Source organism: Mirounga angustirostris, unplaced genomic scaffold (genome assembly GCF_029215605.1).
Source record: "Mirounga angustirostris isolate CCGP_5_RB_7025 unplaced genomic scaffold, mMirAng1.0.hap1 SCAF_5, whole genome shotgun sequence".
NCBI classification, from domain to species: domain Eukaryota; kingdom Metazoa; phylum Chordata; class Mammalia; order Carnivora; family Phocidae; genus Mirounga; species Mirounga angustirostris.
In genome coordinates, this window is record NW_026991713.1 from 26,197,692 (window position 1) to 26,214,452 (window position 16,761).

Genomic DNA, 16,761 nt, shown 5'->3' on the forward strand with positions numbered 1-16,761 from the left:
ATTGGTTTGTCTGGATCTGCATTTCTTTTTCCTTTTTTTAAAAGATTTATTTCTTTGAGAGAGAGAAAAAGAGAGCGAGAGACAGCATGTGCGGGCATGAGAGCAGGGGGAGGGGCAGAGGCAGAGAGAGAGAGAGAAAATCCCAAGCAGGTTCCATGCCCAGCATGGAGCCCGATGCAGGACTCGATCCCACAACCCTGAGATCATGACCTGAGCCAAAACGAGGACAGGCAGAGGGAGAGGGAGAAGCAGACTCTCCACTGAGCAGGGAGCCCGATGTGGGGCTCAATCCCAGGCCCCTGGGATCATGACCCGAGCCGAAGGCAGACGTTTAACGACTGAGCCACCCAGGCGCCCGGCAGTCAATGCTCTTAACCGCTGTGAGGCCGCCATGAAACCCGCACAGTGATCATCCTCCCCATTTTACAGGCGAGGAGCCTGAGGCACAGGGAGGTTTGGAAACTTGCCCCATGTCACACAGATGGGCAGGGGTGGATTGCAAGTGTGCCCGGCCAGAGTCTGTGCTCTTCACCGCTGCATGCTAGTTTGAGAACCACTGCTCCTCACCAGCTCGGCCATAGACAGTTATATACACAGAAATCAGAACATAAGAAATGTTAACTTTCTACTCAGGCTCCTGGCTTGTGGATGGCCGCTGAGCAGGGTACTGTCTTCAGCGGAGGGTAAACTACATCTGGCAGTGACCTAGAACTGGAAACAGCTGCTGTGGACTATTCTCCCACCAGAGCACATAACCATAACACAGCCCACAGCGACATGGTGCCTTCTCCAATTAGGGAATGAATTCCTCTAGGATGATACCAAGGGTTTCGCCGTCCAGAGCTAAGCCACAGGAGACTCAGCCCCCTTACTGAGTAATCCCAAAACCCCACTGTCTTTTTTCCCTCCTCCTCCACTAACAAGATTGTGAAGAAGCCCCAAGTCTCCATAAGGCTAAGGATCAAACCAAATGACAGCGATCTTTTTCCCCAGTCTCTATGAACGGAAAAGCACAGAAAATGCCTAAGTAATTTTGGAGACACTTGTCACGCTTGGCCCTCTCTCTACAATTCGTGAATGTGCAAGAAATTGGTCTCTCTTCCTTTAGGAAGGGAAGGGGGTGGGGGTGGGATGGGGATGGGTGAAAAGAAGTTCTCGAATGGGTGAAACCCTCCGGCAGCCAGGCAATCATCTTCCTGTAGTGATTTACAGCGTTCCTCTAAAAATATCTATGAGATCACAGAACATTAAGTGCGTGACACCAAACATTTGTAACTAATCCATGAAAATAAAGTAAGGGTGTCATATTGCACGGGGAACACAGTGGAATTTGTCTTGTGTTATCGTTCTAAAATAAGACGGCCTCAATTTGGTTGAAATATATCTTCACACATTGTCTTCCAAAGCAGAGCCGTTTGAGAAATTCTGATTGCAATTATAAGTGCTGAATAGGGAGTGCTTTGCATTTCCTTTGACGATGCTGAAAAGCTATAAGCTATCCTGATATTAAAATCTTTGGAAATTGATGAGTACCCCAGGCATCATTACAATGCTCTCCCCCCAACCAAGTAATTAAAATCTATTATGTGAACACGTGTTAATATTTTATCAACTACTGTTTTTAATTAACTCATCGTCTGAGGCCTCCCGCAGTAGGAATGACATCGCTTTGTTTTAAGTGACCCCCCTGCCCCCACCCCGCCACCGAGCTCCCAGCCAGGCTTCTTTCCGGGGCTGGGGGGAGGCTTCATCGCGCACATACCACAGTACTGAACTCTGGAACCTGCCACAGCAGCCAGTCTTCGTTCAGGGTGTACAGGGCTTTGCAGGTGATTACATCCACGGGACCCTTGTTTATTTTCTGGTTCAAAGTCGTCACCAGCAAATAGAACGGCTCTCCAACAGTTTCCTTGGAAGAGACACAAAAGGGAAAGTCAGCTGTCTGCGGAAGCCACTGTACTTTCCGAAGAGTTAAAGTTTCAGTTTATGGCAGTGCGACAGGAGGCAGGAGGCAATGTTTTCTAACAATCAACATGAGACTCCCAAGAAAATACACACTGCTCCGCTCAGGATCGGGCGCAAAACTCAGGAGACGTGGCCTCTCCCGCCAGCTGCGCAGGCGCGCGCCCGCGCACACGCCCGCGCACACATGCACGCGCGCCCGTGCCCGCGCATAGACTCCCAGCATTTACAGTCCACAGCAACAAGAAATCCTCAGCGGATGGTTCTTTTATGTTTCAGCTTCTATATGGCAGACTGATGCTCATCAGCTGGCTAATGCCTAGAGTAGATGCGGAGGTTTAACCTTCGTTTATATTCCTATTTAATTGCCTTTTTGAGCAAACCAAAAATAAATGGCATTTAAAAAAATACACAACAATTAGCCTTGGTAACCAGAATAAATGTCAGAACATTTTGTAGACTTGCCAAGGAGGATGCTTTTTGGTGTTAAGAGGTTCTAATGAAGGAAGTGGCCTTTAGTGACCACAACCTGCAGCCATCCCGGCCAGCTCGCTGTGGTTTGCAGAGCTGGGCGTGCCCAGACACCCCTGGGCACCTCGTCTGTGCACCTTGGCTGGTACGCGGCCACTGATGCACTTGAACTCCCTTCCCTGGACCAGAGCCAAGTCCACTGCTTGAAGGCTTGTCCCCAGGATTCGGCCCATCCCGATGGCGTCTGTCTCCAAACTTCTGCCGTGGGCACTTACTCCTCGACCGGGGCTCGCCCGCTCATGGTTCATGAGATGCCTCAAACCTGTAGCCACACTGCACTTGCGTGGACTCTGAGCGGCTCCCGGGGGAGGCTTGGGTGTTCTGCTGCCATGGAAGCCGCCCAGAGCATGCAGCCCTGGGTCGGCCACAGCACACGTGCCAGGTAATCCGTGTCTACAATCAACGGACATTAACCAAATATGTGGAAGAGGGAGAGCTAGGGCCAGAAGCCAAACCCTCCGTGATGAAGAGGCCAGCCAAGCGACTGAGGCTGGAAGCACCGTTTCCAGCCAAGCTTCACGGCCTAGCTTGCAAAGGAGGGTTCCGTTAGCTCTCTCCCCTGCTTTGCCCTGACCAAGTAAATGGAGACCTCATGTAAGACTCCTGGCATCCCCCCTCCCCACCGCCTGTCCCATCCCCTCCCTGCAGGAACATGTGCTCTCCCCAGTCCCAGGGCTCCCTTCGGCCCCCTTCTGCCACCCCACTCTCCACTGGCTTCCCGTCACTTTTCCCATTACCTTTTCTCATTGAATCCTCTCATTTAATCCTGTGAGGTAAGTATCGTTATGACCATTTTGCACAGAGGGGGAGCTGGGGCACACGGAATAGCTGTGATTTTCCCCTGATCCCACAGCTGGCGTGGGATAGTCACCACTTTTCTCTTCCCTGCTGACATATCCTTGAGTCTCTTCCTTAGTGTAGGACAGAGGTGGAATGTTCGAAAATTTCCCAGGTGGGGAGAGCATTGGGACCAGCACCTGACATTTTAATTCTTATGGGAAATATCCTTTATTTAGTGGTTCACAACCACACTGCTCTCTTCTCTTTCCCTCTGCCCTCTGGGGTAATGTCCCGACTGCAAACCCAGAACTTCTACTTCTCCTTTTCCCTCCAGCACACATCAGAGACAGGGGTGAGTGTCCTTGTGAGCCTTGTGGGCTGGATGGGCCACCAAGGGTGCAGTTGGGGGCCAGGTGGACTCTGCCGGGCTGTGTGGAAGGGCAGCTACAGACTCACTGGCTCTGTAGTCAGGAATTCCCCAGAATTCTCCAGAGTGCAGCCAGACTGAGAGAAGTGATATTTTGTCTTATACTGTTACCCGCACCCACGGTTCTAACCCTGGGTGATCATTACCAGAATTCCCTGGGGCTCCCATAAAAAATTCAGATGCCTGGACCCTCCATTAGACCCACAGAGCCGGAACGTCTGGAACCGAGGCCTGGGCATCTGTGGTTTGAACACCTTCCCAGGGGATTCTGATATGGGGCCAGCTTCGAAAACCATGAAGTTTCTCTGTCACTATGGAACACGAGTCCTCAGTCATACCTGCTGGGGGCTTAGGTGTCTTACAGAGCAGGGAACACTCAGCTCCTCGGGTGGCTGGCTGTGGCCAAGTGCACCTGACCGGACCACGCCTACCCTCCCTCTCCTGGGATGGGAACTAAGCTCGGCCCCTTCACCTTCCTTTCCTTTGTGAGACCAGACTCTGGCCCTGGCTCAGCCAGAGGCCTTCATGCCTGTGATCTCGATCCATCCCTAAATCCTCCCTAAGCCCATAAGAAGGTGCCTGCCTCACTGGGGAGGTAGTAGCTAGGAGCTCTCAAACCCTGGTGCCATCCCATGCCCGCTGTGGGATCTGGCGGAAGGCACATCCATTCTGCGTGCTCCCAATCCCCCAAGTGCAAAATGGTCATAACGATCCTTACCTCACAGGATCAAATGAGAGGATTCAGTGAGAAAAGTAAGCAAAACTCTTCACATAATATCTGGCATGCTCAGTAAAGACAGTTGGTATTATTACTTCACTCACAGAGCCCTGGAAGCTCTGAGGAGGAGGTTACCTGGGGGTCACAGAGCTAGTGGCATCTAGGCAAATGTCTGTGGGACAGGGCAGGAGGACCAAGGCTGTCCGAGTCCCACATCTCCTTGGGCACCCGGTGTGGGAAGTCAGACCCCCTGCACCAGAGGGGATTTTTCCACAGAAACTGAAAGCATCTCTGGCCGGCTCACAGTCACTTCCTCCTGGTAAGCGTGCCACCCCTCACCATCTCAAGTGCTCAAGATACTCTTGAATCAGCACTGCAAAAGCTTGACCCAGAATCCTCTGCTTGAGGAGCCGTTTGGGCTCAGGGCCCAGATTTTTGGAACATCTCACCCATTTAAGGCTCAAGGGCAGCAAGGGCAAGTCTCCAACCACAAGATCCCCCAAGAAAGAGCTGGGAAGAAATTTAAAACCGGTGACTAGGCTCTTCATTCCATGAGTAGATAACAGTTGCCCAGAGGAAAAGGGCCAGAGACACACAGCTAACTGGGGCTGAGATGACTTTAGAGCCTGAACCTGCTGCTTCTAACCAACACTCCTAGTCCAGTGCTCTTTCTACTACCCCAGGATTCTCAAATGTAAGGCACATACAATTACCCGGAGGAGCTTGGCAAACGTGCATTTTCGGGCCCCACGGCCCGGGCTTCTGATTCAGTGGCATTGGTAGGGCAGGAATCTGACTTCCAAGACTAAGACCCAGAACTGGGTGTGGGTCCTGCCGCCTCTGTTTAGATGCAGTTGTGGCTGAAGCAAGGATGGTGGGAAGCGAAAATATTCGCCCCAGAAATAACTGCTCAACACCTCCCCAAAGCGTATGATGATTTATACCAAGTAAACAGAAAATAAGGCAGATTTCATTAATCTTAATAAATGGGTAGTGCCTTGGGAGAGGAAGGTGTTGGTAAAAAAAAAAAAAAAATGTTGTGCATCTACTTGTAAGATTGCATTAAACATTAAACTAAGCACAGTCTATTTAAAGTGCTGCTCTTGGATCTAAACTTAAGTAGCACTGTTAAAACCTGTGGCATATAGCAGTGTATCTTATTCAAAGCTTAATTAGATTTTGGAACTAGCTACAAACACACAATTAGGCAGTTTTGCTGGAATCTGGATGGCTGGTGAAATTAAAGAAGGATAAGAACCTTCTGTACCAGGGGCCTCAGAGGGGCTGAACGAAGATCGGGTTCAACAGAACACTCTTCTTGTCCTATTAATATTTTAGAACAGTACCGGTCAACATTTATGGAGTGTTTACTTGGTGCTAAGCCACTGCCTCCATTTTCTCCTCTAGGCTTCAGAGCGGCCCTAAGATAGTCTTCTTCCAGTGCTCCAGGCTATAAACCCAAGGCTCAGATAGGTGCGGAAGCCTCCTCTAGTGAGTGACGGGGTCCAGATGCAGACCAGGCCGTGGACTCCAAGACCCACTTCCTTACCCGCTGGACCCACGCCAAGTTGGCATTCAAAAATAATTTTAAGATTCAATCAGACTACAACCACATTCATGCAATAACCGCAACAAAGGAAACTCGAGGGATGGGTGGCTCTTTGGGGACTTGCTAAACAAACGGAATAATGTGGAATGACTAGTTAGAACTGAGTTTAATTAGCTTCCAGTATTAGTAGGTAAATGGGTATTTCCAAGATGCTTCAGAGACCCTGCAAGCATTGCGTTCTCTTCAATATCTGAAATACCCCTTCCACTCAGCACATTTCCTGGGCTCTGGTTGTCAATTAATGATGTCAAGGTGGGCTCAAAAGTCAATGGTATAAAATTTCAGTTATGCAAGATAAATAAGTTCTAGAAATCTGTTGTACAACATTGTGCCTACAGATAACAACGCTGTTTTGCACCCTTTAAAAATCTGGTAAGAGGGGAGGTTTCATGTTAATTGTTCTTGTTTTGTTTGCAATAAAGTTGTTTAAAAGAGAAAAACATCTAAATGAACTGCATTTGCATAGGCCAGTTACAGCAAAAACAATTTTATTTTCCCCTCCACGTGCTCCTAGGAAGGACCATGTCTAAAAGAGGTTAAATGCTGACACCATGGAGTGCTCAGGACTTATCCTGGCAAAGACATCAGCATCTGCTAAAAATAACCACCTATTGTCTTACCTCTGACACTACCAAGGGAGGTGACACTTACCCGCAGAAAACCAGAAAGGCAGACAGACATCCAGTTTGTGAGGAGTTTTTCTACCACAGACTCCGTGCGTCTTAGCATGAGTTTAGGCTGCATGTTACTGGACTGTTCCATCAAGTCCCTGGTCAGCACCTCCAGGATGCTGGTCAGGTAGACCAGCTTGGTTTGCAGTGCAATGGTCAAGAAGGAGGCGAACAGACACCTGTTGAAAAATAGAGCCTTGGTTACAATAGTCAAGACATCAAAACAACCCAACTGTCCATTAGCAGATGGCCAGATAAAGAAAATGTGGTATATGTGTGTTCACACACACACACACACACACACACACACACATACACACACCAGAATACTGTTCCGCCACACAAGAGAATGAAATCTTGCCATTTGTGACAACATGGATGGATCTTGCAGGCAGTATGTTAAATTAAGTCAGACAAAGACAAATACCGTATGATCTCACTTATATGTGGAATCTAAAAAAAAAAAGAAAAAAGAAAAATAACCAAACTCATGGAAAAAAGAGATCAGATCTGTGGTTACCAGAGGTGGAGAATGGAGGGGGAGTTGGAGGAAGGTGGACAAAATACAAAAACTTCCAATTAAAAGAGAAGTAAATGCTAGGGATATAATGTATAACATGGTGACTACAGTTAACACTGCTGCATAATTTGAAAGTTCCAAGAGAGTAAATCTTAAAAGTTCATTTTTTTCCTTTTTTTTTTTTTGTAGCTGTATGAGATGATGGATGCTAACTAAACTCATTATGGTCATCATTTTGCACTAGGTGTAAGGAAGATCATTATGCCGTACACCTTAAACTTCTACAGTGCTATATGCCAATTCCATCTTAATAAAACGGAGAGAGAGGAAAAAAAAGAAGATATACAGATGACAAAGAAGCACATAAAAAAAGACCCTCGGTTAATGAGGTTAACTATCAGCCATGGCTAAGTTGATGCTGATGGGAGTTTCCACGGAAACTGAGGGGCAGTGGGGTGCTCTCCTGTGGGCATGTGTGTTTTTTTAATGTCTTAGGTCAACCACCTTTGTCCTCAATTCATAAAAACCATGCACCAGTGTTCACCCCAGGACATTTTATGTGTTTTCAGCTCTTAGACTTTAAACTAGAGTGGTAAACAAGAAGTGAATGTCTTTCCCAAATTTTTAGGTGTTTTAAAGACAGAAAATAGCACTTCTGCTTTTTTGATTCAGGACTCATGTTTTTTCTTGGTGTTGGGGTTTTTCAGGGCTTTTTTTGTGGGGGAGGAGGGTATGTGTGTGTCTTCAAAACAGAATATGTGTTGGGGTCGTGTGATCCGAAGTAGAGTTATCGTGGCCTCATGACCCCGACCAGACGGCCTCTGGATAAATCCACGTTTTCAAGGGATGTAGATACCAGGTTCAGGTTGCAGTTTGGAAATAAGGAGCACATGTTTTTATTTTCTCTATTTAAAGACTTTCAAAATATAAATAAATTGACTAATACCTGTCCTTCACTGAAAAGTTCTTCTGCTTCTCAAGGGTGTGGATGACAGTAACAAGGAAACTTTTATTACAAATCAGGGCATCCAAAGCTGTGAGACTTTCATTCTTGTCAGTGGCATCTCTGTTCTGGAAAAAAAAAAATGAATATGATATGATACAATATGACATGATATAATATTAGAAACTTAAAGTTAGGAGGTAGATCCACAATGGGTTTTCCAAGACAATGATTTAATACTGAATCCATGATTCCAAAAAAACTCACAAAAATTCAATAATGAAGATGATGATGACAATGAGGACACTATGAAAGTCAGGCAGTCATGGGCTAAAAATGAAAACTTATAGACTTACATGCATATCTTCAGTGAAGATGTGTGTGAAGCCACCTGACTGAGAGGAAGGAGACACTTTTATTATTCATAACATCCAAAGGAAATGAATAGTGTATTTTTGTTACAATACCCAAGTCCGTTTTAATAAAGTAGAGACACTGTTTGCTAATCTGAAGGGCCCCTGGGCTTATGTTCATTTTATATCCTCTAATACATAATAAATAATTATTCAGCTCTCAAGAAGCACCGGTGAATTCTGAAAGCCTCTAAGAAGAATCATTATCACTGCATCAGTCCCATTTTTAGTGGAGGAAGGCATCTCACACTTTCAAAGAACAGACTCAAAAGTGAAAGAAGTGGTAAAGAAGATTATGCGAATGTGCAGACCCCTCCTTAAGCAGTTTGCCCTCTCGGGATAAATACTGAGTTGTGTCCGTAAGTTTTTACAAGCCTTAGCTTAGTAGTATCCACTGTCTCAAGAGACAATGTTATGGAGACGGGGTGAGCTGGGTGGTTAAAAGTTAGAAATCTGGAGCCAAATTACTTGGGTTTCACTCTTGGTTTTAGCACCTACTGGTCACATGACTTTGGGCAAGTTATGTAACCTCTCTGTGCCTGACATTGCTCATCCTCAAAATGAGGACACCACCGACTCCCATCTCCTAAGCTTGGTGTGAAAAGAAAATGCACACGTGCACAGTAAGTTCTATCTCAGCTATGTTTATTGCTTTTATCACTAACTTATGGCAAACTAGATCACAAAGTTATTGTCCTGCTGGCTTCTACAATTATTTTTATGTGCTATGCTATGTTGCTCCTGGATATAGACTTTTCAATTCGAGTTTCCCTTTTTAATGTATCATAAGTCTTCTTGGAATTAAAGGATTAAATTTTAAAAGCATGAGTAACACTTTAAATGAGTCAACAGAATGAAAATAAAAACTTGAACATTCAGGTTTTTCTCTTCCTCTTTTTTGGGGGTAATATTTGAAACTTTAGGCTATTTTTATACCTCGTTAAAGTAAATTTCTTCTGCAGAGAATTTTTGCTTTATAGTTTCAAATTTGTTAGCCTAAGCAGAAGACCTCAAACTATTTTGGTCATACTCTCCCTTAGTAATATGTAGAAAAATCATACCCTGGGTTTGCATTTTCTAGTTCCTAACATTTTTCTGCTGAACCAACTTGATATGGACAGACCGTTTAAACAGATTGAGTCCTGACCTTACATAGAGAAATGCCACCATGGCTCCCTGTTTTCTGAAGCTCCTTCCTCCTTTCATTTAAATTTCCCTCTTCTAGGAGATAGGATGCCTTGCTCACCCTTATTTCTCCTCCTATTTTCAGCAAAACAATGCAGTCAATACAATGAAAAGGCAGGCTTTGGAGAACCAAAAACTGGTACAGAGCCAGGAATTGGGAATATCTTGGCCTCTGTGAACCTACAATTTCCTCTGGTTCTGTCTACTGCTATCCGGTAGGTGTTGACTGCTCAAGTTCTTGGTCTACCAGCCGACCTCCAGGCCTAGAGGATGTGGCTCCTGATCCATCAGTAAAGGGCCTAATTGACACAAGGACGGATCTGCAGCCTAGAAAGGATTTCAGCTGGTGCTGTCATCACAGACTATGCTCCTCCGTCCTCTATATCTTGCATTATAAATTCGAATTTTAACTTAGGTCTTGCTAGGGTTCTGATAGTTACGCCTGTTTTTCCACTCCTCTTGTTTACTGACTTCAGTTTTCCTGGCTTTCTCAGTTGCTGTTCAAGATTATTCATAACCCTGAGTTAAGTCTGTTTGGCTTGAACAATGCGGTGGTGGGGTGGGGGGGGAGGTGAGGGACGCTGACCCTCCGTGCGGTCGAAAATTGGCATGTAACTTTTCCCCAAAACTTAACTACTAATATATTGCCTACTGCTGACCAGAAGCCTTACCAATGAACACATCTTTTGTATGTCAACTAACACATATTTTATAAGTTTTCTGTATTATATACTGTACTCTTACAATAGAGTAAGCTGGAGAAAAGAAAATGTTATTAATAAAATCATAGGGAAGAGGACATACATTTATAGGATGGTACTGTTTTATTGAAAAAAAAAAATCCGTGTGTAAGTGGACCCATGCAGTTCAAACCTGTGTTGTTCAAGGGTCAACTATATCTCTCTTCTAAAATAATACAGCATTTTTCCTGGGATTTTTTTTTTTTCCCTCAAAACACTCAACTTGCAATAGTGTCTTTTGCATTCATCACTTACCTTGCTCTTGATTACTGAATTTAGAATATAGGACAATTTCTTTTTCAGGCCACAGATTACTCTCTTCAGCACTCAAGGGCAATCATTAACTGTAAAAGCCCACACAAGCCTCATGTTGATGGTAGAAATCTCTGTTGTTTTATTGCTATTAAATTCTTAATGGGGATCTCAGATAGCTGAGAAATAGACTCATGATGTCCTGCATAGTCATCCTGATTCAGGGAATTGACCTCCCTCCCTAGGTAGTGTTCTGCTGTAGAAATGGATAGATGAGGTGGCAAATACAAGTCTTGCTGCCTGGTACTCTTGGAGGAGAAGTTTAAAAAAGTATATTGTACAAGCACAAAAAACTGAAGTCTTATTTATAGCCTTCTTGATTTACAACAGTAAGGCTTGGACCAAAAAATAAATAAATAAATAAATAAATATATGTATATATATGGCGGGTGTTTTATGGAGGTATCCCAACCTCCAGACACAGCATCACATATCATGGTGTCTGCTTCTAGAATTATAGAGAACCTGGAAATTGCTTACTGCATGTGTCTGTGTTTCTGAACTCTAGGCTTCTGGCCAAATGTAGCTGAGAAGCTTCTGGTAAGGTGATACCAGCTCTGTTTTGACCTGGCTTTGCTTAGAAGTCTAGACTGAAATATGATCATCTGTGTTGATGTTCCAGAGGTTGGGCCCCTCTGTGGTCACCAGTTCTGGACAAAAAAGGGCAGCATGGTGAAGTGGGGGCATCAGGATGTGGAGGTGATGACAGGCAGATGAGTGCCCTTTGCTCAAGACTTGGGAGTGTAAAGGAGGAAGGTTGAGTGGGTAGGGGAGAAGATGGAGGTGTCAGAACAGAGCGAGACCGAAAACCCAAAGGGTTAAAGGAGACTGCTCCTCGGAGTCCCAGGATGGCTTAATCAATCATTTCGTGCAGCTATTTCTGCTAAATGAGGATGATATGGACTGATCAGCAGAAGAACAACTGCTGCAGAGAACCATTAAGAACACAACATTGCTAAAGATGCCTGCTATCAACTCAAAGTCTATACATGTCTCCCTCCCTCCCTCTCGGCCCATAGTACTTTTCATTTCCAACTGAGAAATAATAGTGAATAATCTAGTAGCTGCAATGGAAGTCATGCAGATAAACACAACAAATTGGCCAGCCCACAATTTATTGATTTTTAAATGAACTAGCTCGCTTCCCAACTACAAATTCAGCTCTAAACAGGTAGTAAAACAAAACAAAAATCATCACTCTGAACTTCTGTCCCTCCTAGGTTTTTGTTACTGGACAAAGAATAATCGTCAGTGACCCATCACTGCTTTATACCCTAATCAATCCAATTAATAATTACCCTTCTCCCAGCTCTGCTCAGACGTAAGCCCTTATTTCGCACCAAGCACACTATCTACAGCCACCTTGGAAGCAAACACCTGTTCTGACGACAGCAACAAGCACCTTCGTTATTATTCAAGACTCAACCTTAGGAATATGATCAATGCTCTTTTACCTCGGGGAAGAAAGTTCTCAGAGCAAAATGTTTGTAGTCAAGGAAGGGAACAGTTCCAAAACTATCAACCACATCCAATTTATCCATCTGCAGCTCAGCAAAGCCTGCAAAACAGAATCCCAAGAGCAATACTTTAACTCAACAAACAATGGATAAGATCTTCTGCTGTTTTGTCTAACATGGAGGATGACCTTGGTTTTCATTAAAGAAGAAACAAGAGATAATTACTTGGTTGGCTGCAGAGCAGGGCTGGAATAAACACAGAGCCAGGCCTAGACCCTGCCGCTCAGATGTCTTCTATTATACAAACAGTTCTCATTACTGTGGCCAGCTCCATTTGGGGGGGGGGGGGGGATGATAAAAAAAAAAGGCTTGTTTTTCCACAAATAAAATTTTGGAGCCTACCATCACGTATCTCTTTCCGGAGCTCACTCTCCAGGAGCTCCAGCTGTTGGCTCTGTTTGCGGCTCAGCTCCTTCGATTTGTGCCTGGTTACCCCCACAGCCGCTGAGGAGACAGAGATCTAGTGTCAGACTGACATGTTAACTTCAAAAACAAAAAGGAAAACGAAGTCAACCTTGACATTTCTTTTACAGAGACAGAGGAAGAGAGAGAAAGAACAGCATTTAAGAGGTGGAATTTCTAAAAGGAAAAATTCCCAGTGAGGGGACACTCTAAAGAGGAAGATGCTAAAGCGCAACAGGAAAACAAAAAACTACCCACCTTAAAGTAAAAACTAAATCAAATAACCTCCACTTGTAACCAAAGATCCCAGCTGGCTGAAAAGTAATGAAATAAGCCACGTTTCCCTGCAGCCACAGGCCGCTGATATTGTTCCATTCTTTTTTCAATGTTTCTAAACATCCCTGGAGAAATAAAGCTGAGCCACAACTGCAGAAGGAAATCACAGATCCACGCTCTGTAAGCCAAACTTGCATAGATCAAGTTGGCTGATATGGGGAGAGGTCCACAATGAACCCTTGGAACTGGGACATGGCTTCTTTCCCCACTTCGTCTTGCTGCTAACTGTGCTTCTAACTGAGACAGTGCCCTGAACAGGCTTGGTACTCGGTTCACATCCCCACTCTGCCAATTATGAGCTGTGTGACTTCAAGTAAGTTCCTTAGCATCTCTGTGCCCGGTTGCCTTATCTGTCAAAGGGCCCACACCTCACTGTGATGTTGAGAGGACTGCAAGAAGCAACCCACAGAAAGCATTCAGAAGTTGTTCTTTAAAAAGAATATTCAACAACTGTCAACTACATTATTATTCTGGAAAAGATTTTCCTCCTTCAACAGCAACTTCATGATAAAAGGACCCACTACCAGTAGATACGAATGATCCTGGAGGAAACAAAACTCAGTAGGGTTCTTCACTGGACCATTTCACAAAGTCAACAGTCTTCACCGTAACATGCATTGTGCATCTTCAAAAAAGGGTGGGGCGCACAGTGATTTCCAAATTTATGTGACCACGGAACCCCTTTCTCCGGGAGCATGATTTGGGGTTAGCGTTCCTCAGGCCACACTTCAGGCTACAGGGGCTCAGGGCAGGCAAAGGGAATGAGGCAGCCACATCCAGCCAGCAGTGGGTTTTTGATGGCTGACGTCTCCAGGGGAAGCCACAGTGGGGATGTTTAGAAGGTGGCAGGCCTAGGCCAGGGTGCTTCGTGTTTTCACTAATGACGTGACAGATGGGTTAAAATATTTGTACACTTTACACCTGCTCAAGCTTCTGGTCACACATGCTGGCCTGGAATCATGGCAAGAAGGGGATGAGAATTTTAAAGGGCAGCTACCAATGAAGCCAAAGCCATGGGTCAAACTGAGCCCACCTCACCATAAAAAGCACAAACAGTCTCTATGACAGTGCGGGGATGGGAGGGGTGAGTCACACACGGCACAGGAAGAGATCAGAGACTTCTAGTAAGTCACAAAGTGGAGAGGATTCTATGGGGAGACTGGTGTCTACAGATGCTTAACACTAGCAGATTCTCAAAATAGAGCTCAGCACTTAGAATTTATAAGTAATCTTCTTACTCGAAGCCAGTGCCAGCCAGAACATTATTAAAATATCAAGCCCAATTCTGGATTCCAGCTATAGAGCAGGGGTGGTCAACTGGAGAAGCAGCACAAGAAAATACCTGAAATGATCATCAGCAGGGCAAAAGAGGGCCTCTGCAAAATGAATTCATTCCATTGGGCCAGTTCATCACACACAGAAGTCTTTCCCTCTCTGGACTGAGAACCCGCCAGGAGAAAGGGCCAGGCCTTCCCTCGTGCTGTCCAGCTCCGGAGGCTTGCGCAGTTATCAGCAACACAACGTGTGTTCATAGACACAAGGTAAGTGGATGCGGGGATGGATGAATGAAGGAGTGCATGGAAGGGAACAGGAGCAACTAGTAACAGAGCGTTGGAAAGGCAACGCCTGTGTTAAATCAACGTATGTGAAGTGTTCTCTTAGTTGGTGGAGAGGAGTTCTATTTCTGAGATGGACAAGAGGAACCAGACTTTGGATGAAAAGCTGCTCAGAACCAGGTCGCACACTAAATGGCTACAGGGACCAGGTAGGCAGATGAGTCACGTGGCCCAGGTGGAGACAACAGGGAGTGGTGGGGACTTCAGCAAAACCCCAGCGCCCACATGCTCTCTCAAGGGGCGGCTGTCATTCAGTTCCAGGAAACCGATGCTATGGAAAAGTGGAGATCCAATGATCCAGAGCTTTCAAATTTTCAAGAGATATTTTTAAAAATGTGAATCAACTTTTTTTTTTTTAACTGAAGTACAGCGGACACAAATGTTACGTTGATTTCAGGTGTAGAACATAGGTGACTCACCTAATTTTAAAATGCCGTCAACTAGTTCACAGTTTTAAAAAAAAATGCTGTGCGGGCCAAACAAAACAGATTGTTGGGCCAGATTCAGCCCGCGAGCAACCACCCTGGGATCATCGTGCTCGGATGAGCCTTGCGATATTTTAATAGATGGTACAAATCACGCTTCTAAAACATAGTTCTGCCAGGAAAAGCAGAGCTGGGGTGGGAGCAGGGGGTGGTGTTTGGTGAGGTGAGAAGGCAGGAGGAGATGACCAGATTGTGAAAGTCCAAAATGCCAGAGGAATTCTGAAGGAATAACGTAAATGGGAGATTTGTAATCGCCATTCACAGTACTGGGGAAGTGAGTTGGACTATATTTCTCAAACACCAAGACGCCATCTTTGCAATCCAGCTTTGTATCGATGAGGAATCCTAAAAAATGGTTAGAAAGCCCTCAACATGTACCTATGATTCCTTTCCCAAAGTTGTGATTTGGGTTTTTACCCATCAATACTCAACTGAGGCAAACAGCCCCTGAAAGCTGAGAGTCTGCCTGCCTGACGAGAGGCCCCAGGGAATCATTTCTCTGACAAAATCAAACAGGGCACTTACCAAAGATGACAATCACTAGCAAGACGGGAAGCACAATCAGAAAATACCAAGTGGTTGGAACTGTTTCCTGCTCAACGTAGAGCTCCAAGTTTCCCAGTTTGACCTAATGGGACAGAAAGTCATTAGACTCAATTGAATTGGGCGCCATATTTATGTACACACTTTTTCCTCCAAATTGTTTTCCCCAAGATACAAAAAGGTGACAAGCTAGGTAGGATATATGAATTCAAGTCCCAGCTCAGGCAGATTGGCTCTGTGAACTTGAGCACATTGAGAACATTCACCGTGCCTTGATTTTCAGATATGTCACAGTTGAGGTGCACTGGACTATACCTGGAGATTTTAGAATTGAGTTCTCTTTGCCCTAGGGGTTTAACTCAGCCATCCCATCCTTACTTTCCTCATCTCTAAAGTGGGATGTAGATAGTGCCTCTTCGTAGGGTTGTCGTGAAGACTAAATGTACTTCATCATTTGAGTGAGTGGCTCATGGTAGTCCTCCCAAAACTCTCCAGTGGCTTCCCAGAGCTCAAAGCCAAGCCCTTGTGATGGCTCACATGTTCCTTTTTTTTTTTTTAAATTTTTCCCCAAGATTTTATTTATTTATTTGAGAGAGAGAGAGAGAGAGAGATCACAAGCAGGGGGGAGGGGCAGAGGGAGAAGCAGACTCCCCGCTGAGCAGGGAGCTCGATGTGGGACTTGATCATGACCTGAGCTGAAGGCAAATGCTTAACTGACTGAGCCACCCAGGTGCCCAGCTCCTCGCTCCCTCTGGTAACTCTCCAGCCTCCTTGAATATTCCCCCTTGCTCCCTCTGCTCTAGCCACACTGGCATCCTTTTTGCTCCTCATGTTAAACCTGCAGGTCTAGAACCCTCTACCCCAGAGAGCCCATGGCTCACTCCCTCTCCTCCTTGAGGTCCTTACTCAAATGTCATCTTCCTAAACAGATCTTGGCTGCCCACCCTTGCACACCTTGCAGCACTGCCTGTCCCTGCTTCATGCTTCTCCATGGCGATCACCACCACCTCACACATTTTCATTTACTTTCTTCACTCCATGTGTCTTTAGG

The 16,761-nt window shown here is 45.3% G+C and overlaps 1 protein-coding gene across 2 annotated transcripts in view; it reads right to left on the minus strand.

The window, feature by feature from the left end:
• Positions 1-16,761, minus strand: part of PLXNC1 (plexin C1) — a 144,452-nt gene that overhangs the window by 38,219 nt on the left and 89,472 nt on the right. Inside the window, exons 15-21 of one of the 2 annotated variants that reach the window (XM_045872845.3) lie at positions 15,693-15,795; positions 12,671-12,772; positions 12,266-12,369; positions 8,518-8,556; positions 8,165-8,289; positions 6,679-6,877; positions 1,763-1,909 (exon numbers count right to left, since the gene is read on the minus strand). In XM_045872845.3, coding sequence (XP_045728801.1) covers positions 1,763-1,909; positions 6,679-6,877; positions 8,165-8,289; positions 8,518-8,556; positions 12,266-12,369; positions 12,671-12,772; positions 15,693-15,795 — 819 coding nt within the window. The remainder of the gene's footprint in view (positions 1-1,762; positions 1,910-6,678; positions 6,878-8,164; positions 8,290-8,517; positions 8,557-12,265; positions 12,370-12,670; positions 12,773-15,692; positions 15,796-16,761) is intronic. The other variant, XM_045872846.3, reaches the window with a different exon arrangement.